Below are 14,901 nucleotides of genomic sequence, written 5' to 3'. Positions count from 1 at the left end.
CTGGTGTTGACACCGGGGTGGTCTCTCTTCTTGTAGCATCCTCGCCAATTCTCTCCTCTAAAACCTTGAGAGCAACTTGTCTTCTTCTCTCAGCAGCATTTCTTGTGTCCGGCTCATGAGACGCATGGCCAGTTAGACGTCTGCTGGCAATGATATTACCTTGTTCGATGTCAGTTTCGTTGAATCTAGGCAAGATATTCAATTGAACTAGAGTCTCGTAAAACTGGTTGAAGATCGGTCCAAGGATTGGGGCAAAGACATCTGGGAAGAAATGAACAAAGCTGAAAGTCTCAGAGGCATCTCCGTATATTCTTCTAACACCTACCACGTTATTGTGTTGTGGTAAAAGAGGGTCAGCGACACTTGATTGGAAGAATCTAAGGTAGGTCCATGAGGCTATGAGACCGATCCAGGCTTGTAGAGCTGGGCTGCTCGATGCCGTCACAGATGAAATGACAGTGACAACGATGAGAACGAAGAAAGGAATATGTTTCACTCTGAATTGCAGAACACCTTTGAAGAGCACGACAGAGTGTTCTGGGATCAATTGTTTCAAAACAACCAGGTAAGAGACCAACAAACACAAGTTCCCGTCAACTGGGATATTGAAGAACTCATTGCCGAAGATCAGGTTCGAAAATATGAGAGCGATCGATGTCAACAAGTTGGCAGCTCCACCCACGATGAGAACGAACCTGACGAGTTCTTTACTGGACCACGATCTCTCGATGAACTTTCCAGCAAAGAACATGAAGAACAACGACACGAGGTATCTTGACACAGAGGTATCGACAAACAGCGCAGTGATAACAGTCCACGGATGCCATAACGTATGGTTTGGAACCAGTTGCAAGAAGGGAACAATGATATAGTCCATGTTGATATCCGTTTCACCTGAGGATACCAACGCCTTGTACATGTTATTCTTCAAGAATTGTAACAGCACAGTACCCAGCGTCAACGTGATCAGCAGAGCTCTGGTTGCCGGTGGCACGTTTAAGCTGGAGAAGTTGAGTTTCGATGTCAATGATGAGGACATTTTGACGAGATATCCAGCTAACAGTAGTGTCAGGAGTCCAATCTTGAGTTATATGGGAATAGAGAATTGAGGGTGGTTTGCAGTACTTGACTGATATTGACCAGATAGTTGTCCAATTTGAATATGTCTAGCCTATTGATCACCAAATAGCCTAATTCTGTTGGCGTGAATTGTCCAGATTGAAGACACAAGGGAACTACGTGTCAAAGCGTGGACTTAAAGACAAAGACAAAAAAAAAGCGGGATTATTTGAATTTCAAAGAGGTGGGAAATCCTTCACCGCGACGCGCATACTGTGCGTTTTGTCCTGAGCCAGTTCTTCTCCCTGTGCAACAATTCTACACTTAAACAATTAACGCTAATTTCAAGGCGTGTCTCTAAATAGGCAAAGCCACTTTGGACAAATCGATCCATTCGTTAAATAAGTCAAAAGGACAAGCCATGTCTGAAGTTTCCATCGCACAACATGGTGACACGTCCCTTGTGCCAGACGTGAAACCACAGGATACGAAGAGGACGCCCCACCTCACCGATGAACAAAAGAAAAAGAATCATATTGAAAGTGAACAGAAGAGAAGAAAAGCTATTCGAGAAGCGTTCGAGAGGTTGACAGAGCTCGTCCCTGAGTTGAGCCCCGAACATTCTCGCTCAGAGATACTCGTGCTATCCAAATCTGCTGATTATCTTAAGGAACTCCATGTCGAGCACCAGACACTTTTGAGGCTGCTTCGTGACAAAGGCATTCAGGTACCCCCAGAGCTTCAAGTCAAACCACCAGAAAACTTGGAGGAGGTTTGAGACTTTCCTTGGTTCAATTTTAACGATCCCCACCGATGTAATGACATAATTATAAACTTAATGATACGTATAGATTCTTCCAATAACTTAGTCTCTAATGGCAATGTTCATTGCAATCTAAGCGCTAGTCCCCCCAGACATTTAAACGTTCTCGTCATGGCGAAATCTCCGGTTTTGTCCATCCACCATGAAAATAGCGAACAAGTTGAAAAATCCTGTGAACTTGTCCGTACTCCCCCCTATCGGTCCAAACTGAAATCGACAAAGAAAACAAAATCAACGCTTTAAACTGAACCCCCCCCCCCCCTTCCAAAGACATTTGAGCCGGACAAAAAACCCAAAAAAAGAGACAAAGACAGGACAACCCATTACGAGACCGAAACTTTATATATCCGCTGGCCACCAATTGTTTTGAACTAAAGAGAACGATGTATAACAACTTCGGTCAAGGCGCTCCGTTGTATGCTCAGCAGACTGGTATTCAACCCCAATATCAACAGGGCTTCCAGCAGCAGCAGCAACAACCGTTGTACTCTCAGCCAACAGGCTATGTTCAACCGCAACAGACCGGGTACATTCAACCACAGCAGACTGGATATGTCCAACCACAGCAGACTGGATATGTCCAACAACAACAGACCGGGTTCTACTCTGCTTCTCAACAGATTCCAAAGAACAACGAGCTGAAGATCCCAAACATTCGACTATCCTTCATCACCGCTGCTGATCAGCAGCAGTATGAGCAGATCTTCCGCAGTGCTGTTGGCAAGGGCTCGAACTCCATCACGGCCGATGCTGCTAGGGACATCTTGATGAGATCTGGACTACAGCCACAGCAGTTGGCACAGATCTGGGAGTTGTCTGATTTGAACAAGTCTGGTCAATTGTTGTTCCCTGAGTTTGCCCTTGCGCTGTACTTGGTTGGAAAGGCGTTACAGACTCGTCAACTGCCGTACCAGCTGGATCAGTCGATTAAGAAGGAGGTTGAAGGGTTTATCGATGCGATCAACTTCACCGTGCCTGATGAATCTCAGCCAAAGGCAAAGACCCCGTTTGACAACATGAACTCGCTCAATGGGCTACAGTTTGGAATCCCTACACCCACAGGTGGTGTTCCTGCTATGCCACAGACTTCTTTCCTACAGGCTCAGCTGACTGGCTATCAACCACTGCAACCTCAATCCACTGGATTCAGACCTCTACAGGCTCAGGTCACAGGGTATAGTCAACCCTTGGCTCCTCAGACTACTGGTTTTTCAGGGATTCAGCCACAACCATTACAACCACAATCCACCGGTTTCTCTGCTCCGTTGTTGCAACCTCAGTCTACTGGGTTCCAGCCTTTGCAGCCACAGGCCACGGGCTACATGGCACCTTTGACTGCTCAAAAGACCGGTGTCGGTAATAACAGTTTCTTCCAGACGAATCTGCTCCAACCTCAGAAGACTGGATTCCAAAACTTGCAACAGTACGGCCAAAACCATTATCAGCATCAGGAGTTCATTAAGCCCCAAGAGAGGCAGTTATTTAACAAGATCTTTGACTCGTACGATAGATCAAAGACAGGACTATTGGACGGTGCGACATGCTCTGAGATCTTTAGAAAGTCTGGTCTCAACCGTGCAGAATTGGAGAAAGTGTGGAACTTGGTTAACGTCAATGACAGCCCAAAATTGAACAGAGAACAGTTCTCCTTGGGGATGTGGTTGATCTATAAAAAGCTGAACGGGCATGACTTGCCAAATAGACTACCAGACTCTTTGGTCCCTAAGAGCACACAACTCATAGACGACGTTAAAGACACCATGAAGTTGAAAACCCCTGCATTCTCTAAGAAACCATTCGGTTCATCAACCTTCCAAAACAATGATGACGAAATAAAACCTTCTGAGAATAGAAGAAGGGCTGCTCCTGAAAGTGGAGCTGATTTGGAGCTGATCAAGGCCAAAATTGAACAGAAGAAATCAGAATTGGACTTCATACAGGGACAACTTGATTCGAGTAGCTCATCACTACAGGAGAATGGTGGAGATATGAGATCAATTGAAGAGTTGAAAAGTAGAATCAGAGCACTCCCAGCAACCAGTGCCGGCACAGATCGTCTGCAGTTGAAAGACAAGTTGAACCAATTGACGTCAAAGGTTCCAGATTTGATTCGTGAGATCTCTCGTATTGACAACGATATCACAAATTCCAAGATTGAGCTCTATAGCATCAAGCATCCAAGCTCGATCATTGGCACTGGTCCAAATGGCGAGGTGACTGAAGCTGATAAAAGAAAAGCAAAGTCGAAGGCTCTTTTGGCCCAAAGAATGCAAGCTTTAACTGGTAAACCAACTGCTGGTGCTGACGTTGACTTTGAAAAGCAAGAGAGGGACTACAATGACCATGTCACCAGGGTAAAACAAGAGAACAAGGAAAATCAGGCTATCATCTATGACATTGAGAAGAGCATCAAAGATCTGGCCTCCGGCTCTCAAGGAGTTCTAAGCAGAGATGGTGATGCTTCTGGGTACAGAAAATTTGAGCTAGGCCTCGATGTTCAGCCAGAAGTTGCATCCTTCCTCAGAGAGTTGAGAAATGCTAATGTATTATCGTCAACACAGTCATACTCTGCACCAAAGGTGTCGTCGTCTTCTGTAACTTCGGCGTCGACTCCTGCTGGCCACTCTTTTTCACCTTCTGCTACCTTGTCCAACGCTTCACATGCTTTGAAGGCACCTGTTGATAGAGCTGCTTACATCAAGGAACAGGCTAAAAAGAGAATGAGTGAGAAGTTGGCAAAGTTTGGTATTCATAGAAGACAACATGATGACTCTGCCAGTGATTCGAGTGCACCATCCACTACGTCTGCTGCTGTTCCGTCGCCTGCAGTACCATCTCCTCCACAACATGAAGCACCTCAAGAGGTGACGAGTACTCCTCCAGTGGTTGCAAAGCAACCTGTTCAGCCTTCACAACCAGCAATTGTGAAGGCACATGCTCCTCCGCCTCCACCTGTTGCAAGATCGTCTGCCAAAACGTTGGTAAGTCATGATGATGATGATGAAGAAGATGAGGAAGAAAAGAAATTACGTCAACAGCTCGAGGCTCTGAAGTTAAAGAGAAAGGCTGAAAAGGAGGCTAGATTGGCAGAGCTCCGTCGTCAAATTGAAGAGGAAGAAAAGGCTGAGGAGGATGAGGAAGCATCCTATACTTCTGCTCCACCTGTGAAGACTTTTACTCCTCAGCCTACGAAGCCAACGAACTCAAAGGAGGCACCAAAGGAGGCACCAAAGGAGGCACCAAAGGAGGCACCAAAGGAGGCACCAAAGGAGGCACCAAAACCAGATATTGCTCCACCAACAGCACCACAGCATCATGACACCAATCCATTTGCAAAGAACTCCTCAGCACCAAGTACTTCTTCCAACAATCCATTTGGCAGACCAGAGACTTATAACAAACCAGCTGAATCAAATTCTAAGCCATTGTTTGATCAAAACAAGATTGAGGCACAGAGAAAGGCTCAAAGAGGCTATGACGACGATGACGATGGTTGGTCTGATGATGAAGTGAACAATCAATCTGACGATGATAGTTTGCCTAATCGTCAAGGAGCTGCACATCTAGCTGGCCTATTGTTCTCAGGCATGGGACCAGCGAGATCCACATCACAATTGAATACACCTAAGGAGGAGGATAAACAGTTGGGTCAACCAGCAGCTAAACCAGTGCCTATTGCAGCTCCTTTGCCTACGATAAGCACACATACTACTGAAGTACCTGTTCCAATTGCTGGATCACTTCCATCTGCATCTGAACCACCAGTACCTGTGGCTCCACCTGCTGTTCCACCTGCTGTTCCACCTGCTCCTCTACCAGCTTCGGAACTAACTCCAGTTGCTTCCGTGTCACACGCCTCAGATGAAACACAACCTATCCCTGTTGCTGAGACAGTTACCTCTGTGGCTCCACCACCTATTCCAATTGCTCCACCTGCCGTGCCTTTGGCTCCTCCTGCCATCCCATCGACTGAATCTGTATCCAGAGAAACTCCAGGCACAGATGAGTTTACTGACATACCTGGGTCTTTCACTTCCTCTGTGGCATCTCCTGATACGGTTTCTCTTCCAACGCCAGCACCAGTGGTTGAAGCTTCCAGTGTGCCTGTTTCTGATGCACCACCGATTCCACAGGGTATTGCATCGTTTGCCTCCCAAGAAACCGAAGAAGTTGATCAGTTCGCAACGCCTACTGCTCCTTCACCTGTCTCTGCTCCATCTTATGAGGCACCTGCCATCGTTGCACCACCAATTCCGCTATTGGATACTCCATCACTACCAGAGGTTGGCCCACCATCTATTCCAGATGTTAGTTCTGTGGGGGCTTCTATATCAGAACCACCTTTGCCTGAAGTGAGTGCTCCACCACCACCACCATTGCCTGAAGTGAGTGCTCCTCCTCCTCCACCATTGCCTGAAGTGAGTGCTCCTGCTCCTCCACCTCTTCCAGAAGTCAGTGCTCCACCACCACCACCATTGCCTGAAGTGAGTGCTCCTGCTCCTCCACCATTGCCAGAAGTCAGTGCTCCACCGCCTCCACCTCTGCCAGAAGTCAGTGTTCCACCACCACCACCTCTGCCAGAAGCAAGCGCTCCTCCTCCTCCTCCAATGCCATCTATCTCCGCTCCAAGTGGATCTCCACCATCTGCGCCGGCTTCTGTTGGAGGTGGGCTTCCATTCCTTGCCCAAATTCAACAACGCAGGGATGATAGATATGTTGTTGAGTAAGATTAAATAAAACTTCCATTTGACTCTTATGGCTTGTACTTTATAAGACATCCACATATTATTGAAATGTGCTTTGTTGCTCTAAATCTAGACCTTGTGTATGATTGTACGGACTGCTAAGGTGAAATAGGATAGCCATCACCATGTGTCAGCCCTTGGTGCCATAACTGCTACAAACGAATCATATGCTGAGATCGCCTAGGACTCTGAGCCAGGGTAAGCACTCAACTGGGTGCTAGATCTCTGAGAGTACCATATATGTAGGTTGTGAGCAGCTCAAAGGACTGGCAGTCAGCTGACACCATCATTGACGCCAAATGTCTAGCACTGCTGGAGATCACGAATGTCGCAATGACCAGTGCTGGGGCGCATTAAGGGCCATCTTCCAACAAGCACAGTATCCAAGAGCCACTTAGGCACTGTCAGTCATCTGAGATGTGAGCTAAGAGGTAAATGTACGTGGAAGAAAGGGTCAATATCAGAATAGAGGTATACAACCAGCAGCAGACATCACTGACTTTAAACAGGATCGTCTCAGATGAGCATCAAAGCTTTTGTCCAGAGAGATCACCAACACACGAAATGAGGTCCAGCCACGTTCCACAGCGTCAAACCAGCATAAGCAGCCAATAACAACTCACTATACACCAATGATGAAGTCCGCACTAACGGTGAAGCTCATACTGCCCATAAACACAACAACTAATAACCCGCCCGTTGCTGAAGTAACAAAGATGGTGTCTCCCTGGCAATCATCAAAAACACCAATGACGTCATTTATCCCGAGCTCCCTCTCCCCCCCCCCCCAAGATTGGTGTCTGGATGTGTCAAACCATCCAAACGGAGAAATCCCCACGGCTAATTAGCAAAACACATAGTAAACAAATCCCCCCATTTGCCTGATGCGGTGTCCCCCCCCCCGCAAAACCGTTGGCGAAGGGGACGGGGATTTTGTGTGTGTTTGCCCTTTTTATCCTCGTCCGGCTTACTTTCACCAACTCGCTGAGCTACAAAGAGGAAGCAGAGAGCAAACAGGGCGCTAACAGAAAGCAAACAGAGCGCTAACAGAGAACACCACAGATGTCGATACTGTCCAAGCTAACTGATCCGAGGATCCGCGAGAAAGAGTGGAGGCTCATCATCACGAACCTGGTCCAGCTATACAAGGAGAACAGGAAGCATCCGTCCAGGCATGTTGTCATCTTCCTGGCCACGCTGCTGTCGTCTGGTGTTATTGGCATTGGCTACGTGCTGAACAAGGTGATCACGGACTTCAAGGATAAGAGGGATTCGAGGCCGTTGTACAGAAGATCGTCGTCGATGCTGTTGAGCAATGGTGCCAGGCAGTTGTTCATTCCTTATAGGAATAGACAGAAGAGGGTCCTCATCCAGCCCACGGAGCCTGAGGTGTTTGAAAGGGACAAGTTCAAGTTCAAGAACTTTGCTAAGAACATGAAGAAGGACGGAGATCGGATGTTCAGCTCGAAATTCCTGAATCAGTTGATGGTTGTGTGGCAGATATTGATTCCAAGCTTCAAGGATAGGAATACGCTGTTGCTCGTGGCACAGTTCTTCTTTTTGATCTTGAGAACGTGGCTGAGCTTGCTCATTGCTAAGCTAGACGGTCAGATCGTTAAGGATATCATTGGTGGTAAGTTCAAGAACTTCATGAGAGACTTGGTGTACTGGTTTCTGATGGCTGTTCCTTCCTCATACACCAACAGTATTATCAAATACTTGGTGAAAACCATTGCAAGTAACTTCAGAACGAACTTGATGAGATATATCCATGACATGTATTTGGATAGTAGAATGGTCTATTACAAGGTGATGTTCAACAACCGTGCGGTGAAGGACATTGATAACTTCATCACCAGAGACGTTGACAGGTTTGCATCGTCCCTTGCTGCCTTATTCTCCAACATTGGTAAGCCAATGATGGACTTGGTATTCTTTGCAGTTTATCTCAGAGATAACCTGGGTACAGCTGGTATCACAGGTATCTTTGTGAATTATTTCACCACGGCTTATATATTGAAATGCTTCACCCCTCCCTTTGGAAAATTGAGCAAGGAGAAGTCCTCGTTAGAAGGTGAATACTATAATGACCACTTGAACTTGATCAACAACGGTGAAGAAATTGCCTTCTATAATGGAACCATGTTGGAGAAGATCAAGATCAACAAAGTGTACAACAACATGATGGACCACATCTTCAAGATCAACAGAATTAAAGTACGCTATACTTTCCTTGAAGATTATCTATTGAAGTATACTTGGTCCGCTTTAGGATATCTCTACATCTCGATTCCTATTTTTTTGGCATCTTTGCAAGATGATGTCAAAAGAAGTACAGAAGATAGAAATATGCGCCAGTTCATTGTGAATAAGAGATTGATGCTTTCGATGGCTGATGCAGGTTCAAGATTGATGTACTCTCTCAAGGATATCTCCAAATTGACAGGCTATACCGACAGGGTGTTCACTTTGCTAACTGTTCTTCATCAAGTTCATGCTGCCGAGTTCAACTATGGTGATGAGTCCGACGTGAATACGTTAAGAGGTACTGTACAATACCATTACAACGGTTTAAGATTTGAGAAGATCAATGTTATTATCCCTTCAAAGAACGGTCATGATGGGATTAAACTCATCAAGGAATTGGACTTCAGCTTGAAGAGTAATCAAAGTATTTTGATCTTGGGTATGAATGGTTGTGGCAAGACATCAATTGAAAGAATCATTGCAGGATTATGGCCATTGTATGATGGTTTACTTTCGAAGCCAAGTGAAGATGATGTCATATACCTACCTCAGAGACCTTACTTCAGTACAGGAACGCTAAGAGATCAAATAATTTATCCCCTTTCCTATGCAGACATGTTGGATAGAGGTGTTACTGATCTTGACTTGGTTCAAATATTGAGAGAGGTCAAGCTTGAATACTTGTTGGATCGTGAATGTGGATTGAGTTATCTTGATTCAGTTCAAGAATGGAAAGACGTGTTGAGCGGTGGTGAAAAGCAAAGAGTACAGTTTGCAAGAATCTTGTTCAAGAATCCAAAGTTTGTCATCTTGGATGAGGCAACCAACGCAATTAGTTCCGATATTGAGGCGTATTTGTTTGATTTGTTGAAACAGAAGAAGTTCGCCTTCATCACGTTGTCTCATCGTCCTTTGTTGATTAAATACCATGATTATCTATTGGAAATTCAAGAGAATGGTGATTGGATATTTGAAACGATGGGTTCTGACCAAGCCATTACTTCTATCGAAAAGGAGATTAAACAGATCGAAGAGAAACTTAAGGACGTTGCTAAGCTTGAAGGGCGCAAGCACACGTTAGAGTTGTTACTTGATGGCCACGAGGTTAACGACACAATTGTTACTGCTTCAAAGATGCTTGAGTCTTCAGTAGAGGTTATTCAGGAAATTGAGACTGAACCCGCTACCATTTCAAATGCGACTTCGAAACCATCAGCAAAGCCTTTGCCAAAGCCTTTGGCAAAACCTGGTGCCAATCTTGGACGTCCTTCTCCTGTGAATGTTTCAAATACAACTACTACTTCTGGAGGAAGTCCAAGGCCTTCTAAGCCATCGCCAAAGCCTTCATTGAGTTCCTTAAAGAGATCACCGTCTATCATTTCTAATTCGTCTTCAAAATCATCATCCTCTACATCATCATCAAAACCACCATCCAAGCCAGGCCGTGGGCTGAAGAATACCCTGAAGAAGGCTGTATCCAAGAAGCCACCAACGTCTAAGTGAAACAGTGCTATGTTAGGAGAGTTATGTGTCTAATACAAGCTTTACTATTATATATCATTCTCGCTCTAATGATCATAATCACTTTGTCCATGGTGGGGTATAAGCATCCAGTCCCTCTGAATCTCCAAACAAAGGTTGCAACTCTGGACAAGAGATTAGATAACCATGTTGTCTATTGAACGGGTTTCTGTTCTTCTTTTTACTTCCAAGAACAGGGCCATTCCCCAGAGGGTCCTTGGTGAACTGGCTTACGGCGTTCTTATACTCTGCCTTCTTCAAATCGTCAAAGTATTTGAGCCATTGCGTACTCTGCTCGTCGTAATCAGGCTTAGGCCCTAACCCTATATACGTAACGTTGTTGAGGTCAAATTGTAACGCTTTGAAATGATGATTCATGAACCTTTCTCTCTTAAACTCAAACCCTGGTATAGTGATTCTCTCAGGGTACGATCCAGTAATCTCCTTAAATCTTGCGATGCTAAACAGCACGTTCTCAAAGCTGTCCCGTGCATACTCTTCTGTATGGCATCTCTCCAAGGATTCGTCCAAATTTCTCAACTCCAACTCATTGACCAGCTCTCTGGCCAGCAGATAGTAGCTCTGTGCCTCTGACATACACCCAGCCTGTCTCTTGGTCTGTCCGCCAGAAAACATCACAATTGCTTCAGAATCGTCGTCTGCTAACCGCAGCGCAGTTTCTATATGCTTGATGAAGTACAGGTGATCATGGCCTTCCACTTGGAACGGTTCCAAAAGCCAATCCTCGGAGGCTTCTCCTTTGTTTGTGCCCCTCCATATCCCGTGTCCTGGAACAATGACCAAGTGTCCAGCAGCCATCGTCCGTCGCACTGTCAGCTCATTCTGAGATGGAGGCTACTGCTGCTGAAAGCTCGGACTAAAAGCTCTCCAAAGTAGTGGTGGTGTCCGGATGTATCAACAACATTAGTGGTATACTAATATAGTACGATAATGATGGATAACTACATGTAAAATATACGCTAATATTTCCTTAAATCCCGGAAAACCCCAGTACTCATTTGAAATCCTTATAGGTCCATTTCTCAGTGATTTTTGGAGAGTATTTTCTCTTCTGCTTGGTTGGTCTTCTGGTCTCAATCTTACCACTACTTTGCATGGATCTCATCTGGTCGTAGAGCAAGTTACCTTCAGCTTTCAACTTTCTTAGAGAATCGGATAGCTCGTCGCTGAGTTTCACTTCAACCATGGAATCCTCAACTTTGTACTTGGATCCAAGTTTGTTTCTCTTTGCAACCAGATCCTTTTCATGGTCAAAGTTGTCCTTCTTCGTCACTGCAGTGATGACTTGTTGTTCGTATACTGGCAGTTTTTCCAACTCGTGGATATGGTGTTTCAGATCTTTGAGTTGTTTCTCCAACTCCAGACGTTCTTGGTGTCTCTTTTGCCTGTTTCTCTGGGTCTTGGTCTTCTTTTTCAGAGCAGTTGGTTTATTCAAGGAAAGAGAGGTGCTGTCTTCGGCCTTCTCCTCCTCTTCTGAATCATCCTCGTCGTCATCATTACCATCATCGTCTTCCTCCTTAGCCTCCAGTGTTTCAATCAAAAGTTGAATCTTCTCCCTGTGCTCTTCTAATGCCAATCTCTTCTGCTCCTTCTCGTTCTCATTCTCAAACTCTCTCTGAATCAAAGACTTCCAGGAGTCCAAAGATGGATTGTAGGATTTACCCGCATGCGGCAGCTTTTCAAAGTCTCTGACCTTTAATGGGGCATGTTTGATGGTCTTTGGTAAGTTCTTAGCCTTCGTCCAGCTTGTGGAGCTGAATTTCTCCAAGATCTCTGGTTTAGAAACATTGTCCTTCTTCGACTTCTTATGCTGTGGTTGAACTTCTCCCCAAACATCGTACGCAGGTGTATTAATGATACCTTCTTTGGCAACTATGGTCTTCACCTGTGACTCACCTTGTACCCTGCCTGCCAACTTCATCAGTCTATGGATCTCTTTCTTCTTCACACCGCCAACTTTGTCATCACTCTTCTTATGAGCATTGACAAAACCCGGAGCCTTCGATCTCTGGGCCAAGATCTCCGAGCTCTTTGTGACTTTGTATGATTTGACAGATTTCTTCTTCGCAAGCTTTTCATCACCAGCAACGTCAATCGTGAACAGCTTGTCATGGTCCAAATCGTCGGCATGTTCACCAAATGCAATCACTTCATCACGACGCTCTTCAATAGCCTGTTCTATGTCGTCAATGTCGATGTTTTTTCTCCAAGCCTTCTTACCCTTACGGCTCGGTTGCTTCTTCTGTTGAGGTCTGTTCAAAGATGACATTTTGATCCACACGGCCCTTGGCTAACCTATTCAATTGTACCAGGCGATGGGGATTAAAGTGAAGAGTGCAAGAAGCTCATCGCAGAGGAAGTGGGAAAAAAAATTTCATCGTCGCGGGCTTCATAACCATTTCCGCATTCGGCATACTTAGTAAGGGAACGTAGCCTGAGTATGTGGGTACAAGTTTGATCTAATGAAACTCCAATGCTTTGTATATTGTTGCTGACTATGGTGGGCTATGGTTGTCCTGCGTTGTCTTCGTCGGTCCATTGCTCGTTGATGATCGTTATCAGTTCCTTGATGATTCCCAAGACTGCTAACGGATCGATGCCACCAGTGCAACACACATAGGTTGGGCACTGGTACTTTTTCGTAATGACATGAGAGATCCTCTTGGTCATGTCGAACAGGGGCTCCTGGCTATTGTTGAGGGTCGTCTGGTAGACCTGGCTTCTTCGTATCTGGTGGTGTAACTGTTAGTCGGTGTTCGATTGTGTAGAGTGGTTATAGTGGTCCTTACGTCGTATAGTCCATAGATATAGCACCCAATTGGCACATTGGCTGTTCCTGGTGGTGCTATGAACACTGATATCGCAACCTTGTTCCTATGCCCCAGAATCGGTTTGTGCTTTGGCACGTTCAAGAGGAGTTGAACGTCTTCAGCGAATGGAGGTGAGATTATATGTGAGCTTGTTGTGGTCATTTCGTCGAGTTCCTCTTGTGTTTTGTAGTGGCTAATGCTGACTTCACGTCGTGTCCAATGTGATATATTTTGTCCCTTGTGTCTTGTGTCTTGTCCCTTGTCCTATGTCTTGTCTCTTCACTTGAAGACATCGCTTACTTTTTTTGCGCTCCCGCACACACTCGTGGATCTGCAAAAAGTCAATAAAAGAGCGCGTCATAGACATTAAAACAATCCACTCATTAAAGCAGTCGTTAATCGGTGGATAAGAAAGTCTTCGTGATCACGTATCAGGATAGAGACAAATAATCAACCAAAGAAATGTCCAAAGGTAAACCGTTATCACTAATCGTTGCTACGCTATTTCCTGAATTTGGCATCGGCTTCAAAAATGCCCTGCCCTGGAAGCTTCGCAATGAGATGAAGTACTTCAAGACAGTTACTACGAACGCGCCAACTGGGCATCAGAATGCTGTTATAATGGGTAGAAACACATGGGAATCCATTCCCGCTAAATTCAGACCTTTGCCAAACAGGTTGAATGTCATCATTAGCTCAACCTTGAGTAACTTGCCCAATGAGGACAACGTCCACTATTACAACACGGTTGAGAGCGCACTGGACGCTTTGAACTCCATGGATACCATCCACAGAGTGTTTATCATGGGGGGTGCCCAGCTGTACAACCACTGTCTTTACAACAAGTTGGTTGACGATTTACTCATAACTGAGGTCTATAGCAATTCTCAAGACGTTGAAGTCCCCATGGATACCTTCTTGGGCAAGGAATTCATCCTTGACAACTATACAAAGACATCAAGAGACGCGTTGGAGCAACACCTGGGTTTCAAGCCGGATGAAAAACAAACAGAAGGCACCTTCCAATACGAATTCACATTATATAAGTTGAAATAAACGCCATGTGTAAGAGTACTAATAATCTTTTACTGCAATGAATCGTCATGTTGATCCTACTCACGTGACTTGTCTTTAAAAGACACATATTTTTATCTCGGCAACACGGGAAGCACAAGAACCGAGCCTTGTATACCTTTTTCCCTCTCACGCAACACAACGACATACATTTTAGCGTGAAATAAGTCTAAACCGGCGCGCTAAGGGAAGTAGCACCCCCCCCCCACCGCGGAAAAGAGCTCAGGACAAATCGAAGGGGAAAACGGACACAAACTGTCCCAAGACTACATATCAAATGACGAGTCTCTAGGCGGTAATACCAGGGTAATTTGATTTCAGCCGTAAGAAAAGGACAAACATCGGAAGGTTTTTCCAATACTCTCATATGGCCGAATAAGAAGCAAAGAAAGTTCTATGTAGGCTAGGCAGGGAGCGGGATCAGAGAGTGGGATCAACTTGAACAGAACAAGGCACAATGACACGGGACAAAAAAATTAGGGACAACAACAAAGCAAAAAAAAAAGTGGACGCGTTGGTGTTCCTCGTTGGGCAGACGCTTTTTTGGACAGGAGACTTCCTGTCGTTGAGACGTCGAAACCGTGATGGACCCCAATTTTGT

The 14,901-nt window shown here is 45.3% G+C and overlaps 8 protein-coding genes across 8 annotated transcripts in view; 4 read left to right on the top strand and 4 right to left on the bottom strand.

Annotated features, from left to right (window-relative positions):
- The window catches only part of CYBJADRAFT_161517 (uncharacterized protein), a gene marked incomplete at both ends in the record, with an annotated part of 1,375 nt that extends 336 nt beyond the window's left edge, over positions 1-1,039 (bottom strand). Inside the window, one exon of the mRNA XM_020213618.1 lies at positions 12-1,039. Coding sequence (XP_020072081.1) covers positions 12-1,039 — 1,028 coding nt within the window. The remainder of the gene's footprint in view (positions 1-11) is intronic.
- A 441-nt stretch (positions 1,040-1,480) lies between these two features.
- INO4 (Ino4p) lies at positions 1,481-1,837 on the top strand (the record flags this gene model as incomplete). The annotated part of the gene is made up of 1 exon (XM_020213617.1): positions 1,481-1,837. One exon carries the CDS (start codon positions 1,481-1,483, stop codon positions 1,835-1,837), a length of 357 nt encoding a protein of 118 aa, XP_020072080.1.
- Positions 1,838-2,265: 428 nt separating this feature from the next.
- Positions 2,266-6,609, top strand: CYBJADRAFT_161515 (uncharacterized protein; the record flags this gene model as incomplete). Its single annotated transcript, XM_020213616.1, has 1 exon — positions 2,266-6,609. One exon carries the CDS (start codon positions 2,266-2,268, stop codon positions 6,607-6,609), a length of 4,344 nt encoding a protein of 1,447 aa, XP_020072079.1.
- Positions 6,610-7,689: 1,080 nt separating this feature from the next.
- Positions 7,690-10,377, top strand: PXA1 (ATP-binding cassette long-chain fatty acid transporter PXA1; the record flags this gene model as incomplete). The annotated part of the gene is made up of 1 exon (XM_020213615.1): positions 7,690-10,377. One exon carries the CDS (start codon positions 7,690-7,692, stop codon positions 10,375-10,377), a length of 2,688 nt encoding a protein of 895 aa, XP_020072078.1.
- Positions 10,091-11,220, bottom strand: CYBJADRAFT_166799 (uncharacterized protein). Its single transcript, XM_020214632.1, has 2 exons — positions 10,160-11,220; positions 10,091-10,110 (listed from the first exon to the last, which is right to left on the bottom strand). The coding sequence occupies exon 1, from the start codon at positions 11,212-11,214 to the stop codon at positions 10,456-10,458; it is 759 nt and encodes a 252-aa protein (XP_020072077.1). The 5' UTR covers positions 11,215-11,220; the 3' UTR covers positions 10,091-10,110; positions 10,160-10,455.
- Positions 11,221-11,410: 190 nt separating this feature from the next.
- On the bottom strand, positions 11,411-12,685 carry NOP53 (Nop53p; the record flags this gene model as incomplete). Its single annotated transcript, XM_020212539.1, has 1 exon — positions 11,411-12,685. The coding sequence occupies one exon, from the start codon at positions 12,683-12,685 to the stop codon at positions 11,411-11,413; it is 1,275 nt and encodes a 424-aa protein (XP_020072076.1).
- A 236-nt stretch (positions 12,686-12,921) lies between these two features.
- Positions 12,922-13,388, bottom strand: CYBJADRAFT_172042 (uncharacterized protein; the record flags this gene model as incomplete). Its single annotated transcript, XM_020216288.1, has 2 exons — positions 12,922-13,146; positions 13,206-13,388. 2 exons carry the CDS (start codon positions 13,386-13,388, stop codon positions 12,922-12,924), a joined length of 408 nt encoding a protein of 135 aa, XP_020072075.1.
- A 239-nt stretch (positions 13,389-13,627) lies between these two features.
- DFR1 (dihydrofolate reductase) lies at positions 13,628-14,296 on the top strand. Its single transcript, XM_020213147.1, has one exon. It carries the CDS (start codon positions 13,689-13,691, stop codon positions 14,280-14,282), a length of 594 nt encoding a protein of 197 aa, XP_020072074.1. The 5' UTR covers positions 13,628-13,688; the 3' UTR covers positions 14,283-14,296.
- Positions 14,297-14,901: the final 605 nt, after the last annotated feature.

This window comes from Cyberlindnera jadinii, assembly GCF_001661405.1.
Source record: "Cyberlindnera jadinii NRRL Y-1542 unplaced genomic scaffold CYBJAscaffold_3, whole genome shotgun sequence".
NCBI lineage: Eukaryota > Fungi > Ascomycota > Saccharomycetes > Phaffomycetales > Wickerhamomycetaceae > Williopsis > Williopsis jadinii.
Note: the sequence above shows the minus strand (reverse complement) of the source record. Positions and strands in the feature narration are given on the sequence as shown.